Genomic DNA, 15241 nt, shown 5'->3' with positions numbered 1-15241 from the left:
ACATAAAATTAGGAATGAAAAGTTAACTTTAGAATTTATTAATGTATTAACCTTAGACCAAAAACAAGATCTAGGTAAAAGGAAGATTATAGATTGTAGGGTTATTGCTGAATAAAATAATCAAAGGAATTATAGTTGTCCTTGGTATCCATAGGGTATTAGTTCCAGGATTCCTTTGGATAGCAAAATCTGAAGATATTCAGCTTCCTTATATAAAATGCCATAGTATGTATGTATATAACCTGTGCTTTAATTCATCTCTAGATTACTTATGATATCTAATACAATGTAAATAGTTGTTGTACTGTTTTTTTTTTTTTTTTTTTTTAAACTGTTTTTATGTTTTCAACTATTTTCAGTCTGCAGTTTTTGAATCTGCAGGTGTGGAACCAGTGTGTACAGAGGGCCAACAAATTATCTCTGCCAACATTAATAAAAATTATCCTGAATTTTTTTTTTTTTTTTTTGTCTTATTTTGTTTTGAGATAGGGCCTCACTCAGTTGCCCACCCTGGAGTGCAGTGGCATGATCACAGCTCGTTGCAGCCCTAACCGCCCAGGCTCAAGTGATCTTTCTACCTGAGCCTCTCAAGTAACTGGGACTACAGGCACATGCCACCATACCCAGCAAATTTTTTTTTTTTTTTTTTTTTTTTTTTTTTTTTGGTGGAGATAGGTTCTTACTGTGTTGCCTGGGCTGGTCTCAAATTCCTGGACTCAAGTGATCCTCCCACTTTGGCCTCCCAAAGTGCTGAGATTATAGGCATGTGCCATTATGTGCAGCCCTGAAGTCTTAAAATTTTCCTCTGTCCTCTCTCAAGTGATAGCATGATTCATTGGTGACTTGTCATGCATCATCTGGTTATTCTGTATTTTTTAATTTGCTTAAAGATATTTGGGATTATATTTAATAGTTTTCATATGCTCATCTCTTTTTTTCTTCAAAAATACATTTTTAGGTCACATTGAAGTAGTGAAATTACTTGTGTCGCATGGAGCTGAAGTGACATGCAAGGATAAGAAGTCTTATACACCTCTTCATGCAGCAGCCTCTAGTGGAATGATCAGCGTAGTCAAGTACCTTCTAGATCTTGGAGTTGATGTAGGTATATAGATTGAACAGTATAAAAATATGGAGCCCTTTTATACTTGTTACATTATTGACAGAAGTTATTTCAAGTTTAAGAAATGATTTTATACAGTGTTTCATATTTTTATTGGATATTTATAGTCCTTTATGTAATATCTAATGCACTGATTTATGATCAAGGCATGTAAATAGTCAAAGCATGTTAAGAGGTAAAGTACACTTCAAAAGTGTGTGATTTATTGCCAGTTTTTCTTCTGTATTACATTCCAGGCCTGTAATTCCATTTCATTAGTTACAACCAGCAGATCAGACACATTGGTATTATTAGATAGCTGGGCTATTGTTAGTCTTCTTTGCCTAGTCTGATACTCTTAAAATGACTGTAGCAGTTTGCATTACAGAATATTGGTAAGAGCTAGACAGGTAAACAAAAAGCTTTTTGCCCACCAAGTGTACATATTCCTTACTGTGCAATTCTCTGGTTAAAAAGGGATGAGCCTTTATTTGGCTATATTCTATTCCTGAATTGAGATAACTTAGAATACCTGTAGCTTTTCACAAGCCATCCTTTAAACAAACACAGTACTTTACTCCCACTCTTGGCTTTTTTTTCTTTTTAAACAGGGTCTCTTTCTCTTAGGTTGTAGTGTGGTGGCACAATCACAGCTCACTGTAACCTTGAACTCCTGGGCTCAAGTGATCTTCCCACCTAAGCCTCCTGAATAGCTAGAATTACAGGCTAATTTTTTTAATTTTGTAAAGATGGGATCTCGCTGTTACCCAAACTGGTCCCTAACTCTTGACCTAAAGTGACCCTCCTGTCTTGGTCTCCCAAAGTGCTGGAATTACAGGGATGAGCCACCATACTCACCATATTCTTAGTGTATTTATTCGTATTTCAGGTAGAGTTCTGACAAAGTCACTGATTCTTTGAAACACAAATTCTGAAGAACTCATTGGTTCTTTAAAATGGCACATTAGAAGATGTAGAATAAAGATTTGCTAGAGAGATGCAGTTTAGATCAGCTACAAAAAACTAAGAAAAGTAGGTGATAGCCTGGTTGGACAAAGAATACATGACAGAACTGTAGGGCTAGTAGATAGGCTAATTTATGGACCATGTGAAACACTGTGCCTGAAACAAGCTAATAAATACTGAAATTGTGAGGATCACGAGAAGAAGTTGCAAAAATCTGAACTCAACTCCTGTAGCTGTGTTTCAGCAGGGTGAAATAATATCTTAAAAGACCCTTGATATAGATAAATGAGGCAACTTTGTTTCTGATTACTGTCTCAAGTCCATTCTGGTGCAATTTTTAAGACTTACTTTATTGACAGTCAATTACATTTGTAAACTGGTGACTTTTTTCATCAAAATAAGTGGCCAGACTTAAAACCTTTTAGTAACATGTGGCCCCCCAGTTGTGTAGTTGCTTTTTTTTTTTTTTTTAGTTTCCTAAGAGATTGCTACAAACTGGAGGGCTAATAGAAATTTAACTCCTGGAAGTCTTAGAGTATAGAAATTCTAAATCATTAAGATGTCAGCAAGGTTGTTTCCTTAGGAGGTTCTGAGGGAGAATCTGTTTCTTATCTCTGTTCTAGCTTCTTGTGACAAAATCTAGGTACTTTGATTAAAGTTAAGTGTTAACTTTTTTACTTCCTCTGATTTCTATTACCAGTAATCCCAGAAAAGGAATGTTAAAGCTGCATTACGTTGGGACCAACTACAAGATTAGGGGCCATAGTCTCCGTACAAGGCTACCCTTACTTATGACCAACTATAAATTTAGAGGACTTTCAAAACCATTTTGAGGTTTGATAATTCACCAGAAAGTCTCACAAAATTATTTAAAAGCTTTATACTCACAGTTGTGGTTTATTACAGGGACAAGATATAAATTGAGAGCAGCCAAAGGAAGAGACACATAGGGTAGAGTGCAGGAGTATTCTAAAGGCAAAGTTTCCCTTACCCCTCCTCATGGAGTCAGAACACAGTACTCTCCTTCCCTGGGATCAGTGTGTGACAGTATGAATGAAGTATTTCCATCAAGGAATGCTCACCTGAGCTTCATTTTCAGTTTTTATTGGGGCTCCATTACATCGACTTGATTGGTTGTCTGTGTGGTTGATTTCAGCCTCCAAATACATGATACCTTGTAACTTAAAGCCCCCCACTCTAAATAAAGACTCTTTACTCAGGTATGTATAATAGATTACCTCCCTGAAGCCAAGGACAAAGGACAGACCTCTCTTTGGGAAAGGTGAGATTCTTTACTACACAGAAATCATGTAAACTATTACCTTATTTGTTAGAAATAGAAAAACAAGGCTGGGCACGGTGGCTTATGCCTGTAATCCCAGCACTTTGGGAGGCCAAGGCAGGTGGATCATTTGAGCTCAGGAGTCGAAGACCAGCCTTGCCAACATGGTGACACCTTGTCCCTACTAAAAATACAAAAGTTAGCCAGGCAGTAGTGGTGTTGCCTGTAATCCCAGCCACTTGGGTGGCTGAGGCAGGATAATCGCTTGAGCCAGTGAGGCAGAGGTTTCAGTGAGCCAAGATTGTGCCACTGCACTCTAGTCTGGGCAACAGAGTGAGACCTTGTCTCAAAAACAAAAAGAAAGAAAAGAAAAACCTTTAATACATGAATTGTTTCTCATTTTTCAACATATTCTTTTGACTTGTGATAAAATACTTGCATGTGATACCGAAAATATTTAGAGCCCAAGTTTATGGCAAAAATGAATTAAATAGAAGAACGTGCCATTCATTCTTTTAAAAAATCCTGATCTGCACTTTATTGCTAAGTTTAGCCTTTGTCACTGCAAAATGAAAAAGTTGGAAATACACATTTTACTGAATATACCTCAGAATCTTCAGTTTGTGTTTATTTTTTATGATAATAAATAATTATAAATCCCTTACCTGGAACCTCGAAAAATACATTAGTTTATATTTTCCGAAAATATCTCTTTTGGTGTTACTCAGTTTTTTCATGAAGTAGACATTGTACATATGAATTATATTCCCTGAATGTAATACCACTGTAATACCGAAATGCCTGTCAAGGTTTATTATTGTAAACAAACTTTAGAATTGTAAGCCTCGGCCAGGCGCAGTGGCTCATGCCTGTAATCCCAGCACTTTGGGAGGCTGAGGCGGGTGGATCACGAGGTTGAGAGATCGAGATCCTCTGGCCAACATGATGAAGCCCCATTTTACTAAAAATACAAAAATTAGCTGGATGTGGTGTCATGCGCCTGTATTCCCAGCTACTCAGGAGGCTGAGGCAGGAGAATCGCTTGAACCCAGGAGACGGAGGTTGCAGCGAGCCGAGATCATGCCACTACACTCCAGCCTGTCGACAGAGCAAGACTCCATCTCATTAAAAAAAAAAAAAAAAAAAAAAGCTCTTCTCCATATTTATCCTGTCTTCGTTTCTCACTTTAGTAATTTGTTGCAACCACAGGTTGCTAAAATTGCTCATAATATTGATAATTAGCAAAATTATTTTAACATTCCCATTTTTCCCCCTCTAACAGATGAATGAACCAAATGCCTATGGAAATACACCTCTTCATGTAGCCTGCTATAATGGACAAGATGTTGTAGTGAATGAACTTATAGACTGTGGTGCTATTGTAAATCAAAAGAATGAAAAAGGATTTACTCCTTTGCACTTTGCTGCTGCATCAACACATGGAGCATTGTGTTTAGAACTTCTAGTTGGCAATGGGGCCGATGTCAATATGAAGGTAAGAAACGAAATCAGAAACGTGGCTTTAAGTATTTAGTATTTCACTGTTAAAACAATATCAATGGTGGATACTATTCAGCAATAAAAAAGGAACTACTGATAGACTCAAGAACATGGATAAATCTTAAAAATATTATGCTGAGTGAAAGGCTTACACAAGAGTATGTACGTGCTTTCCATTTATGTAAGGTTCTAGAACTAATATAATTCCATTTATATGGGGTTCCAGAATCTATTCCAGAATCTATAATTGAAAAAAATCGCAACAATTATCGCCATTGGGAGGAGGGATCAACTGGAAAAGGGGCATGAAAGAACTTTATGTGATGATGGTACTCTTTGGTATTTTGACAGTGGTTTATATTATATAGATTTGTCAAAACTCATAAGGTAGTATATTTTAATGCTTTCATAGCGTATAAATTTCTCTCTGAAGGAAAAATCTAAACAGATGTTAAACCTAGTTTGATGTGTTTAGAGGTGACATGTATGATGTCTGTGTCTAATTTTAAAAAGCATCAAATAACTGGGTGGATGGAAAGATAGATGAATCTACAATAAAAGACCAAGTAAAATACTACTGGTAGAATTTAGATGGTATGTATATGGATGTTCACTCTACAGGTCTTTTCAAATTTTACACAATGTTAGGGAAAAAAACTATTAGTGTGTTGCACATAGGAATAGTTGCTTTTTGGGTTTTTTGTTGTTGTTATAATTGAAGAGTAAACATTTGGATTTTAGAAATATGTGAAAATTCTGGGCTGACATGGTGGATTCTGCCTGTAATCCCACCACTTTGAGAGGCCAGGGTAGGAGGATCAGTTGAGCCTAGGAGTTCAGGGCTGGCCTGGACAACTTAACCTGGTTCCACAAAAAAAAAAAATAAAAAATGAGCTGGGCATGGTGGTTCATGCCTGTAGTCCCAACTACTTGGGAGGCTAAAGTGGGAGGATCTCTTAAGCTGTGGAGATCAAGGCTTCAGTGAGCTAAGATCATGCTACTACACTCCAGCCTGGGTGACAGAGTGAGATCCTGTCTCAAAAAATAAATAAATGAATGAATGAAAATTTTGGCCGGTTACAGTCTGGCTCACACTTGTAATCCCAGTGCTTTAGGAGGCCAAGGTAAGAAGATTACTTGAGGCCAGGAGTTTAAGACCAGCCTGGGTAACATAGCAAGACCCCCGTCTCTGCCAAAAAAAAAAAAAAAAAATTTAAAATTATCCTGTAGTCCTAGGGACTCAGGAGGCTGAGGCTGGAGGATTGCTTGAGACCAGGAGTTCAAAGTTACAGTGTGCTATGATCATACCACTGTACTCTATCTAGCCTGAGCAACAGGTGAGACCTTGTTTCAAATGAATGAAAATTCTGGAGCCAAAGTAAATATGCTTTCACTTTGTAATTCTGTAAGTGAGCACATGCAATCCACATTTTGAGCATTCCTATTTTATAATACATAATCATTTTAGATTTTCTAGTATTCTTTTATAGTTATGTCTGTATTAATTTCATCAATTCACACCTTGAGCACTTGCCAGACTCTATCTTGTGGTATGAAGAAAAGAAAACCAGGCACAAAATTGAGCCATTTATGATTAGTAAAAATGTTTAAGCTTAAAATGTGATTTTTCAGAGCATTTTAATTACAACATTTTCTTACCTAACTTCAATGAAACCTTTAATGATGCCACTGGCCAATTCTGGCAGCTGTAACAACAGCAAACCCATTTGTAATTAAGTCATTGCTTTAAATTGCCCTCTCTCAGCTACAGGACAAAAGGTATACATACTACACCCAATGAAGAAAAGGCATGAGGTATCATAAAGTACCCCACTATGACTACAGCTAAATCATTGTTTTAAAAGTTTCTAGGTCTTGGTCAGATCACCTAATAACATTTTTTATAGTTTAGGTAATTACTAGAAAATTTATTTATTGCAAGTTTGAACTGCTTTTTTGAATTTGAAGAATTCCTGCACTTTGGATAATCAGGGCCCAGAAAAGTATCTAAACCCTTGTGAGGAGAAAAATTACTTTTTTCATCAGAGGCCCAATAATGTTGCTTTCATGAAAGTTAGGCTATTTCAAAATTTAAAATTTGGAATTATCTTAACATTTTCAAAAGCAAACATCACAACCAAGTTTTCTCAGTCTCTGTGAGACCAGTTTATGATAGTGAATGTAGTGAAATCATCTTTGTATGTTGGTATTATGGAACTTTACCTGTGTCATCAACTACTGTGCATTTTTTTGGTTCACATGATGCTGTCTTTAAAGGGTATATGCTGGGCGTCCTGTTTTATGCACTGCCATTTTGGCATGAATATTTAATATAATTTGATGAAAATGAGTCATTTGATTCATGTTAGTGTCTACGTAGGTGATTGTAGTACCTGTGATTGTTTTTAAGTCTGTATTTTCTTTTGAAATGAAGAATTGAGAATCAGTTCTATAAGAAGCCCACTTAGAGTAAAATGCTCAAACCAATGGTCTAATTTGAAGTTACCTCCTTAATGATTTAGAAAACTCAGTGGTGAATTTCATATATGACAAGGGAATTTTTTAGCAAAGGGATTAAGATATGTTTAAGTAGATTTGAAGGCAACAGCCTGTGACATTGGTTTCAAAATAGATTTCATGAAAGTTGCCTTAATCTCATCATCTAAGGGTGTATGACATCTCATCTATATGCAATTGTCCAATTATTTTATTGCCAAATTCTGTTGAAACATGTTTCCCATGTCTATTTCCCATGTCCCTTCTAGCTCTTACACACAATATGTTGATAGCTCTGAGTTTTCAACCAGCAAGAATATATATTCATTCCTGACACCTGTATTTTTTATATTTGTAAAATCAGTGTTATTAAGTTATTGATTGACTGAGGGGACACTTGACACTTGCATTTTGTTTTAAAATTTTTATTTGCTAACCCTCATGTTCTTACCACATTATCTGTTTTTTTCCTGCTTAATCTTTTCCCCCAACTACAGCCTCCGTTTTGTTGTTTGTGACCTTGATCAAGTTGTAGATGACTAGAAATTGGAATGTGAATTTAAGTTTGTAATAACTCAGTTTCTAAGGTTTTAAATTCATTTTCCTACAAAGTGGTAGAGGTAAAACGAATCAGGTTTTTAAAGCGGTATAGCTCTGTTTTTTAGAACTGCTTGACATGAGCCTTACTACACTGATAGCTTCGTTTACATGCACACGTTTTCCCACCCACATTGTTCTTCTTTAGGAGTAGATTTTGGTCTGCTAAACAAAATACACCAAATGCTTGTTTTGAAATTTAAACCTAAAAAATACTGTGAAATGTTCGGCTTGTAATTACTAGTTTTGGTCACCTATGAGATCAACTGTTAGGATTTTTGTAGATCTCATTTTTTGTTTTTGTTGTTATCTTTATTTTTTTCTTAATACTCCTAGTTTGCTGCTAAAATGTTTTGAGGTGATTAAGAAAAAGAAAACTCCACATTGTTTCTCCAATTCAGAGAGAAATAACTATGCTTTCTCCCCTCCTAATGTATCTTACGGCAGACTTTTTAGTTGGTAATCTTTTGTATACTTAGAATAGGTTTTATGATCAGTATGTAAAAAGTAAAAATGTTGATGATCCAGTGCCACCTATAGGCTTATAATTAAAGGATTCTAACCAGGCTCAGTGGTTTGTGCCTTTAGGCCCAGCTACCCTTGAACACCTACCCTAGGTGTTCCAGTCTAGACTGGGCAATATAGCAAGATCTTGTCTCCAAAACAAAAAGAAGAAAGAAAGGACTCATCACTTATTAGCTATGAGACCTAGTTATCACTTAACCCTGGGGCCTACATTCCCTCATCTGTAAAACAACATTAATGGTATCAGTCTCATAGGGTTGTGGGGATTAAATAATATACATGAAAAGAATTTGGTTTTGGTTTTTTAGGAGAACAGGAGGTGGCAAGACAGACTCTCACTCTGTTGACCAACCTAGAGTGCAGGGGCACCGTCATAGCTCACTGCAGCCTCAAACACCTGAGCTGAAGCAGTCCTCCCACTTTGGCCTCCCCAAGCACTGGAAGAGCCATCATGCCTGACCATATGAAGTGTTTTAAAACTGTGCCTGAAACATAGTGCTGTATATATAACTGTTAACTTTAGTTATATCTTCCATATTTCATCATTTTGTTAATCAAATTTTTATTACAAGTTTTTATTTTGGATTGTGGGGGGTTTGGTTTTGTTTTTCTTTTTTTTCTTTTTTTTTTTCCCCCTCTTATTTTTCTTACCCTTCTAATCAATGGAATCTACATTTTTTCTTATGTCTGTAAAAATTGGTGATAGCTGGCCAGGCATTGTGGCTCACATCTGTAAACCCAGCTCTTTAGGAAGCCAACTGGTGAATCACATGAGCCCAGGAGTTCAAAACCAGCCTGGGCAACTTAATGAGAGACAAAAAATAAATTAGCCAGGTGTAATGTCACGTGCCAGTAGTCCCACCTACTCCAGAGGCTGTTGCTGGAAGATCACTTGAACCCTAGAGTTTGAGATTGCAATGAACTATGATTACACCACTGCACTCCAGCCTGGCTGACAGACCAAGACCCTCATCTGTTTAAGAAAAAATAAAAATGAAAAGGCCGTGCGCAGTGGCTCAACGCCTGTAATCCCAGCACTTTGGGAGGCTGAGGCAGGTGCAGATCACTTGAGGTCAGGAGCTGGAGACGAGCCTGGCCAACATGGTGTAACCTCATCTGTACTAAAATACAAAAATTAGCTGGGCATGGTAGTTTGCACCTGTAATCCCAGCTACTCAGGAGGATGAGGCAGGAGAATTGGTTGAACCTAGGAGGTTATAGTGAGCTGACAGCAGAGATCGTGCCACTGCACTCCAGCCTAGGCAACAGAGCAAGACTCTGTCAAAAAAAAAAAAAAAAAAAGAAAAAGAAAAAATATAGGCTATAGCTAAAATATTAACATTAAAAATTAGGATATGTCCTGTCTGGAACATTTTGGAAAAACTAAACCAGAATCCTTTTGCCAAGATTTTTTTTTTTTCTGGTTCAACAAATAATAACTGGTACATTAAAAATGATAAATATTTTATATCCTGAGAACACTGATGTGTTATCTGAGTGTTTTACAAAAATTATTGTACTTACTCTGTACAACAGACCAATGAGATATAGATGGCATTATCCTCATTTTCATTTGAGGAAGTGAAGGCACAAAGAAGTTAGGCAACTTGTCCAAAATCTTGCTTGTGATAAGTGGGAGAACCGAGATTCACACTCAGGTTGTTCTGACTTCAGAGCCTGCTCATGGATGCATTCTCTCTTCTCCTTCCCTTCCTTTCTCACACTGCCTCCAAAAGATTAGAACTTCTTTAAGATTACTTGCCAATTTGATGACTTGTTTACTTGAAAAATTCATATAAAATTCTGAAATCAAACACTTCAGTAGATATTTATGATCTAATTACTCTGTTTTAATGACATGAAGATTTCCTTTTTTTTTTTTTTTTTTTTTTTTTTTTGAGGCAGAGTCTCACACTTTGGCCTGGGCTGGAGTGTTAGTGGCGTGATCTCGGCTAACTGCAGCCTCCACCTCCTGGGTTCAAGCGATTGTCCTGCCTCAACCTCCCAAGTAGCTGTGATTACAGATGCCTGCCACCACACCCAGCTAATTTTTTGTATTTTTCAGTAGCAACGAGGTTTCACCATGTTGGCCACGCTGGTCTGGAACTCCTGACGTGATTCACCTGCCTCAGTCTCCCAAAGTGCTGGGATTAAAGGCATGAGCCACCGTGCCTAGCAGACATAAAGTTTTCTTAAGAATATCTGCATTGTACGGTGTTAGCATAAACTTAGGATACTTGTGACATTTCTATTTTAGTACCTACACAGAAGGCATACTGAATATTGCTGTGAGATTAGGAAGCTGCTAAACAGTTTATTTCCTTTGCGTTGGTAACGTGTATGTTTTGGTTAACCCAAAGATTTTAGGAAAGAAAAGATAACGCCTAATCAGAAGAAAAGATAACCTAACTCAAGGATTGTTTTTCTTCATATTTGGAACTCCTTTAGAACTTCTCCATGAAATATATATGTGTGCAGCCAATCTGATTTATTATTTTAAGTGATTTGAGAAAATATTTATTACACATAACTATAAACAAATATATGTAGTTTTAAAATTATACTGGCTGAAATTAATTATTTTTAGTTATCTTTTTAAATGTATCCACACAACATTCACAAAGTTAATTCTGATACTCACTTTTACTTGTTCAAGGAGGGATTCAGAATTTCTTAGAATGGAAGCATGGGAGCAATGTGAAATTTTGAATTTGAAACTTGAGAGGCACATCTTTACTGTCCCACTCCCAGTTATAAACTGTAGGCATGGAATTTTTGTATATTTGCATTTTATGATATACATGCTAAAAAAATTAATTCATAATTTTAAACAGCTGTTTTACCTCCATAGGCCTCAGTTAAGCTTAATTCTTGTATAATAGTTATAAAATACAGAATGCAAGAGGGTAACAGAACCAAGGATTACATATTATGGACATAGTAGAGTGAGTAATTTTTTTTTTTTCCCCCCACAGAGTAAAGATGGGAAAACCCCACTGCATATGACTGCCCTCCACGGTAGATTCTCCCGATCACAAACCATTATCCAGAGTGGTAAAAAGTATTTCTGTTTGTTTTTTTTTTCTTAAATGTAGTAAAAACATCCACCACATGAATGGTATTGAGGAATTGTCATTGCAGTTTGTGTATTTTTAATATATGATTTCAGAGTTCATGAAAATCAAATATTAAAGAGTATAAAATATCATGTAGATGTATCTTTCATACTTTTGTTTTTCATGTTTTGTTTCCCTAAATTATGTTATTTCTTTAGCAGTTAGTATTACCGTTTTTTAATATTGCTAAATAGAAAATTGCCTTTCTACCATGATTTGTATTATATGTTAGTGTGTGTACTCTGTATATACATTATACATTTATCATTTTCCCCTGTTGAGAATCTGCAACTATTTTCAGGATTTTAATTTCCTGAGCCTGTATTATTTTGTATTTAATATTAGGCAAGCTAAACTTTTAAATCAAAAGAATTTTTAAGTATATTACTTTAAATCAGTGTTTTCCAAGGCATGTTTCAAGAAACTATTTGTCAATTATCCTCAAGATAATAGGTACTATAGTTTTGTGGGGGAAAAGTTGAAATAGGTTTATGATCCAATAATTTTTAAAGTATTGCATGCAGTCTTGATGACACAGAGTATGCACATTAAAGTTCTGAAGTCTTGCTCTAAAGAATTGTGTTTCATTTTGTTTTAATACAGCAGTTTCTAAACTTATTGGACCCCAGAACCCTCTTGGTTTAAAAATCAACTAAAATCTTATGCTTAATTCACACAATTACTTTAAGTATAAAATCTGTAAATCCATTGCCTGTCCTGATAAATGAGCTATAAATAGAACCTAGCTAAAATTGCTATTTCTGGCCGGGCACGGTGGCTCACTCCTGGAGTCCCAGCACTTTGGGAGACCAAGGTGGGTGGATCATGCCGATTGGCCATGCCTGGCCAATATGATGAAATAATAATACAAAATTAGCTGGGCATGGTGGTGCGTGCCTGTAGTCCCAGCTACTCAGGAGGCTGAGTTAGGAGAATTGCTTGAACTCGGAGACAGAGGTTGCAGTCAGCTGAGATCGCACCACTGCACTCCAGCCTGGGCGACAGAGTGAGACTCGGTCTCAAAAAAAAAAAAAAAAAAAAGTTGCTGTCTTTATTAGTTTGTGCATGAACAGCATTTTTTATTACTTTTCATGTAATAGGTTTGATTTGATCTTTATATGGTCCGGTGTCTGACAGTAAGTCCTGTATTGCAGGAGCTGTAATCGATTGTGAGGATAAGAATGGAAATACCCCTTTGCACATAGCAGCACGGTATGGCCATGAGCTGCTGATCAACACTCTTATTACAAGTGGTGCTGACACTGCAAAGTAAGTACTTAACTGAGGTGTTGATAACTGCCACAGGCAAGCACAAAGGGAAGTGAACTGCAGTTTTCTAGATATTTCAGATGGAAATATGGATTTTATGCTCAATATTGTATTAATTGCTTAAACTTTCTTTTCTTTTGTGTTGACAAAATGGTAGGTTAAAATGTTTAAATAGGATTTTATTTGGTAAGCTGGTGTATTTTTATGTGTCTTACCATAACGCAGTTTTGATTAGAGCTGTTAATTTTTGTGTTCTCTTTATTTTTAACTAGAAGTACTTAAAAGTCCCAGAAAGCTGTATGTGCCAAATGCTTTTTTTTTTTTTTTTTTTTTTTTTTTTTTTTTCATCCCAATGCTATCTGTAGATAATAGTTTTCAGCTTGTGCTGTGCCAACCTCAGGAATTCCTTGGAATCCTACCAAGGATTTCCTGCTCCCACCATCCCCATCTTGGTCGGAACAGTTTACCTTTATTTATTTTATATATTAAAGTTCCCATGTAATATTTTATTTGAAAGATGAATCCTGCTAATTTACATGTGTTTATTAACAAGTTTTAAATCTTTTTTATTTTCTGTAATGGTATGGTACTGAACCTATCTGTGTTGTAACTCTTTCAAAAAAATTACATGAGCTTGTTGGTTTAGCCATGTAGATACGAATTTGGTTCTTCTTTTACATCTGTACAAGTAGCTCTAGTTCATTTTATAGAATTTAATTATTGTATAAAGATTTCATAATATACTCATTCTCCTTATTTGCAAATACAAGTTGCTTCCAGTTTTTCACTGTTACAGAATTTCTACAATAAATATTCTTGAACATGTTTTGTTATGGAAATGTTTCAATGGTGGAGTGACAGCATAGTGAATTTTGCTCCCTAAGCAAATATCCAGATGCATTTTTGGTTGTCACAATTTGGGGAGGAAGGTGTTTATGTTAATGACATCCATTGGGTAGAGCCCAGGGATGCTGCTCAACAGCCTGTAAGCCTGCATGCACAGAATGGCTTCTCACCTCCCCCCAACAAAATCCATAATGACAATAGTCCTGAAGGTGAAAAACCTTACTTTTGGAGAAAAATAGTTGGGTAGTAAGTTATGCCCACCATCAACGTTTAACCAAATTACTCTCCAAAGTGTTAGAACATTTTGACTTTTTTAGTTATATTTCACTTAATTAAGTGGTCTCTTTGCAGTATATGTAACTGATTGTATTTTTCTATGTTAAAATGAAGATACTGTCCTGTCCTATTAACTTTAGGCGCGGCATACATGGAATGTTCCCCCTCCACTTGGCAGCCTTAAGTGGCTTTTCAGATTGCTGCAGAAAACTTCTTTCTTCAGGTAAGTGTAACTTTTGAAGACTTCTGTATGTCTCCTCAAACCCCTCAAAATTTTTGACAGTTTCTTTATCCTGCTTTTTAAAAATTACATGCAGACGGGTCCAGTATGGATAATTTAATAACCTCTCTTAGAAGATGTTAGCTTCAGGCCTAGAGTGGTGGCTCATGCCTGTAATCCCAGTACTTTGGGATGCCAAGGCAGGCAGATCACTTGAGGTCAGGAGTTCAAGACCAGCCTGGCCAATGTGATGAAATCTCATCTCTACTAAAAAAAAAAAAAAAAAAAAAACTACAAAAATTAGCTGGACATAGTGGCGAGCACCTGTAATCCCAACTACTTGGGAGGCTGAGGCAGGAGAATCGCTTGAACCCAGCAGGTAGAGGTTGCATTGAGCTGAGATTGTGCCACTGCACTCCAACCTGGGTGACAGAGCAAGACTGTCACAAAAAGAAAAAGAAAACCCTCTTCATCCCCTGTTAAAGAAAGACCATTAGCAGTTAGTCTCCATTTCTTTTCTCCCTCAGCCCTAGGCAACCACTAATCTACTTTCCATCTCCATAAATGTGCCTGTTCTGAATAGTTCATGTAAATGGAATCACCCAGCGTGGGATCTTCTGTGATGAGCTTATTTCACTTGGTATAATGTTCTCAAGGGTTATTCATGTATCACTATCAGTACTTTATTTCTTTTTATTGCTAAATAATACTCCATTGTATCATATTGCCTTTTAAACAGGCACTCTGGCACTTCAGAACCCATAGTTTTGTTTGGGATTGGAGGGGAGGATGTGATTCTTGACATTTCATGGCATGTTTCTTTAAAGTCTGTTACAAAATTATTTAGTGTAAAGTCTGTTATAAATGAGATGTACTTATTCTTGCAGGATTTGATATAGACACCCCAGATGATTTTGGCAGGACTTGTCTACATGCAGCTGCAGCTGGAGGGTATGTTAATAGTATTTTTATTTCTTTAGGAAAAAAATAGCTGTTCATGGCAGGTTTTCTCTTATCTTTGTTCCTCTTTTGTTAATTCTGGGCTG

The 15241-nt window shown here is 36.4% G+C and overlaps 1 protein-coding gene across 15 annotated transcripts in view; it reads left to right on the top strand.

Moving 5' to 3' along the window:
- The window catches only part of ANKRD28 (ankyrin repeat domain 28), a 198113-nt gene that overhangs the window by 141392 nt on the left and 41480 nt on the right, over positions 1-15241 (top strand). For all 15 annotated transcript variants that reach the window (XR_004262917.1, XR_004262928.1, XM_032258975.1 and 12 more), the window contains 6 exons: positions 959-1101; positions 4633-4845; positions 11444-11522; positions 12739-12853; positions 14116-14198; positions 15083-15146. Coding sequence is in view for 13 of the 15 variants with exons in the window: in XM_032258975.1 (XP_032114866.1) it covers positions 959-1101; positions 4633-4845; positions 11444-11522; positions 12739-12853; positions 14116-14198; positions 15083-15146 (697 nt within the window). In the remaining 2 variants the exon portion in view is untranslated. The remainder of the gene's footprint in view (positions 1-958; positions 1102-4632; positions 4846-11443; positions 11523-12738; positions 12854-14115; positions 14199-15082; positions 15147-15241) is intronic.

Source organism: Sapajus apella, unplaced genomic scaffold (genome assembly GCF_009761245.1).
Source record: "Sapajus apella isolate SASKATOON/1434 unplaced genomic scaffold, GSC_monkey_1.0 scaffold4, whole genome shotgun sequence".
Classification (NCBI taxonomy): domain Eukaryota; kingdom Metazoa; phylum Chordata; class Mammalia; order Primates; family Cebidae; genus Sapajus; species Sapajus apella.
Note: the sequence above shows the minus strand (reverse complement) of the source record. Positions and strands in the feature narration are given on the sequence as shown.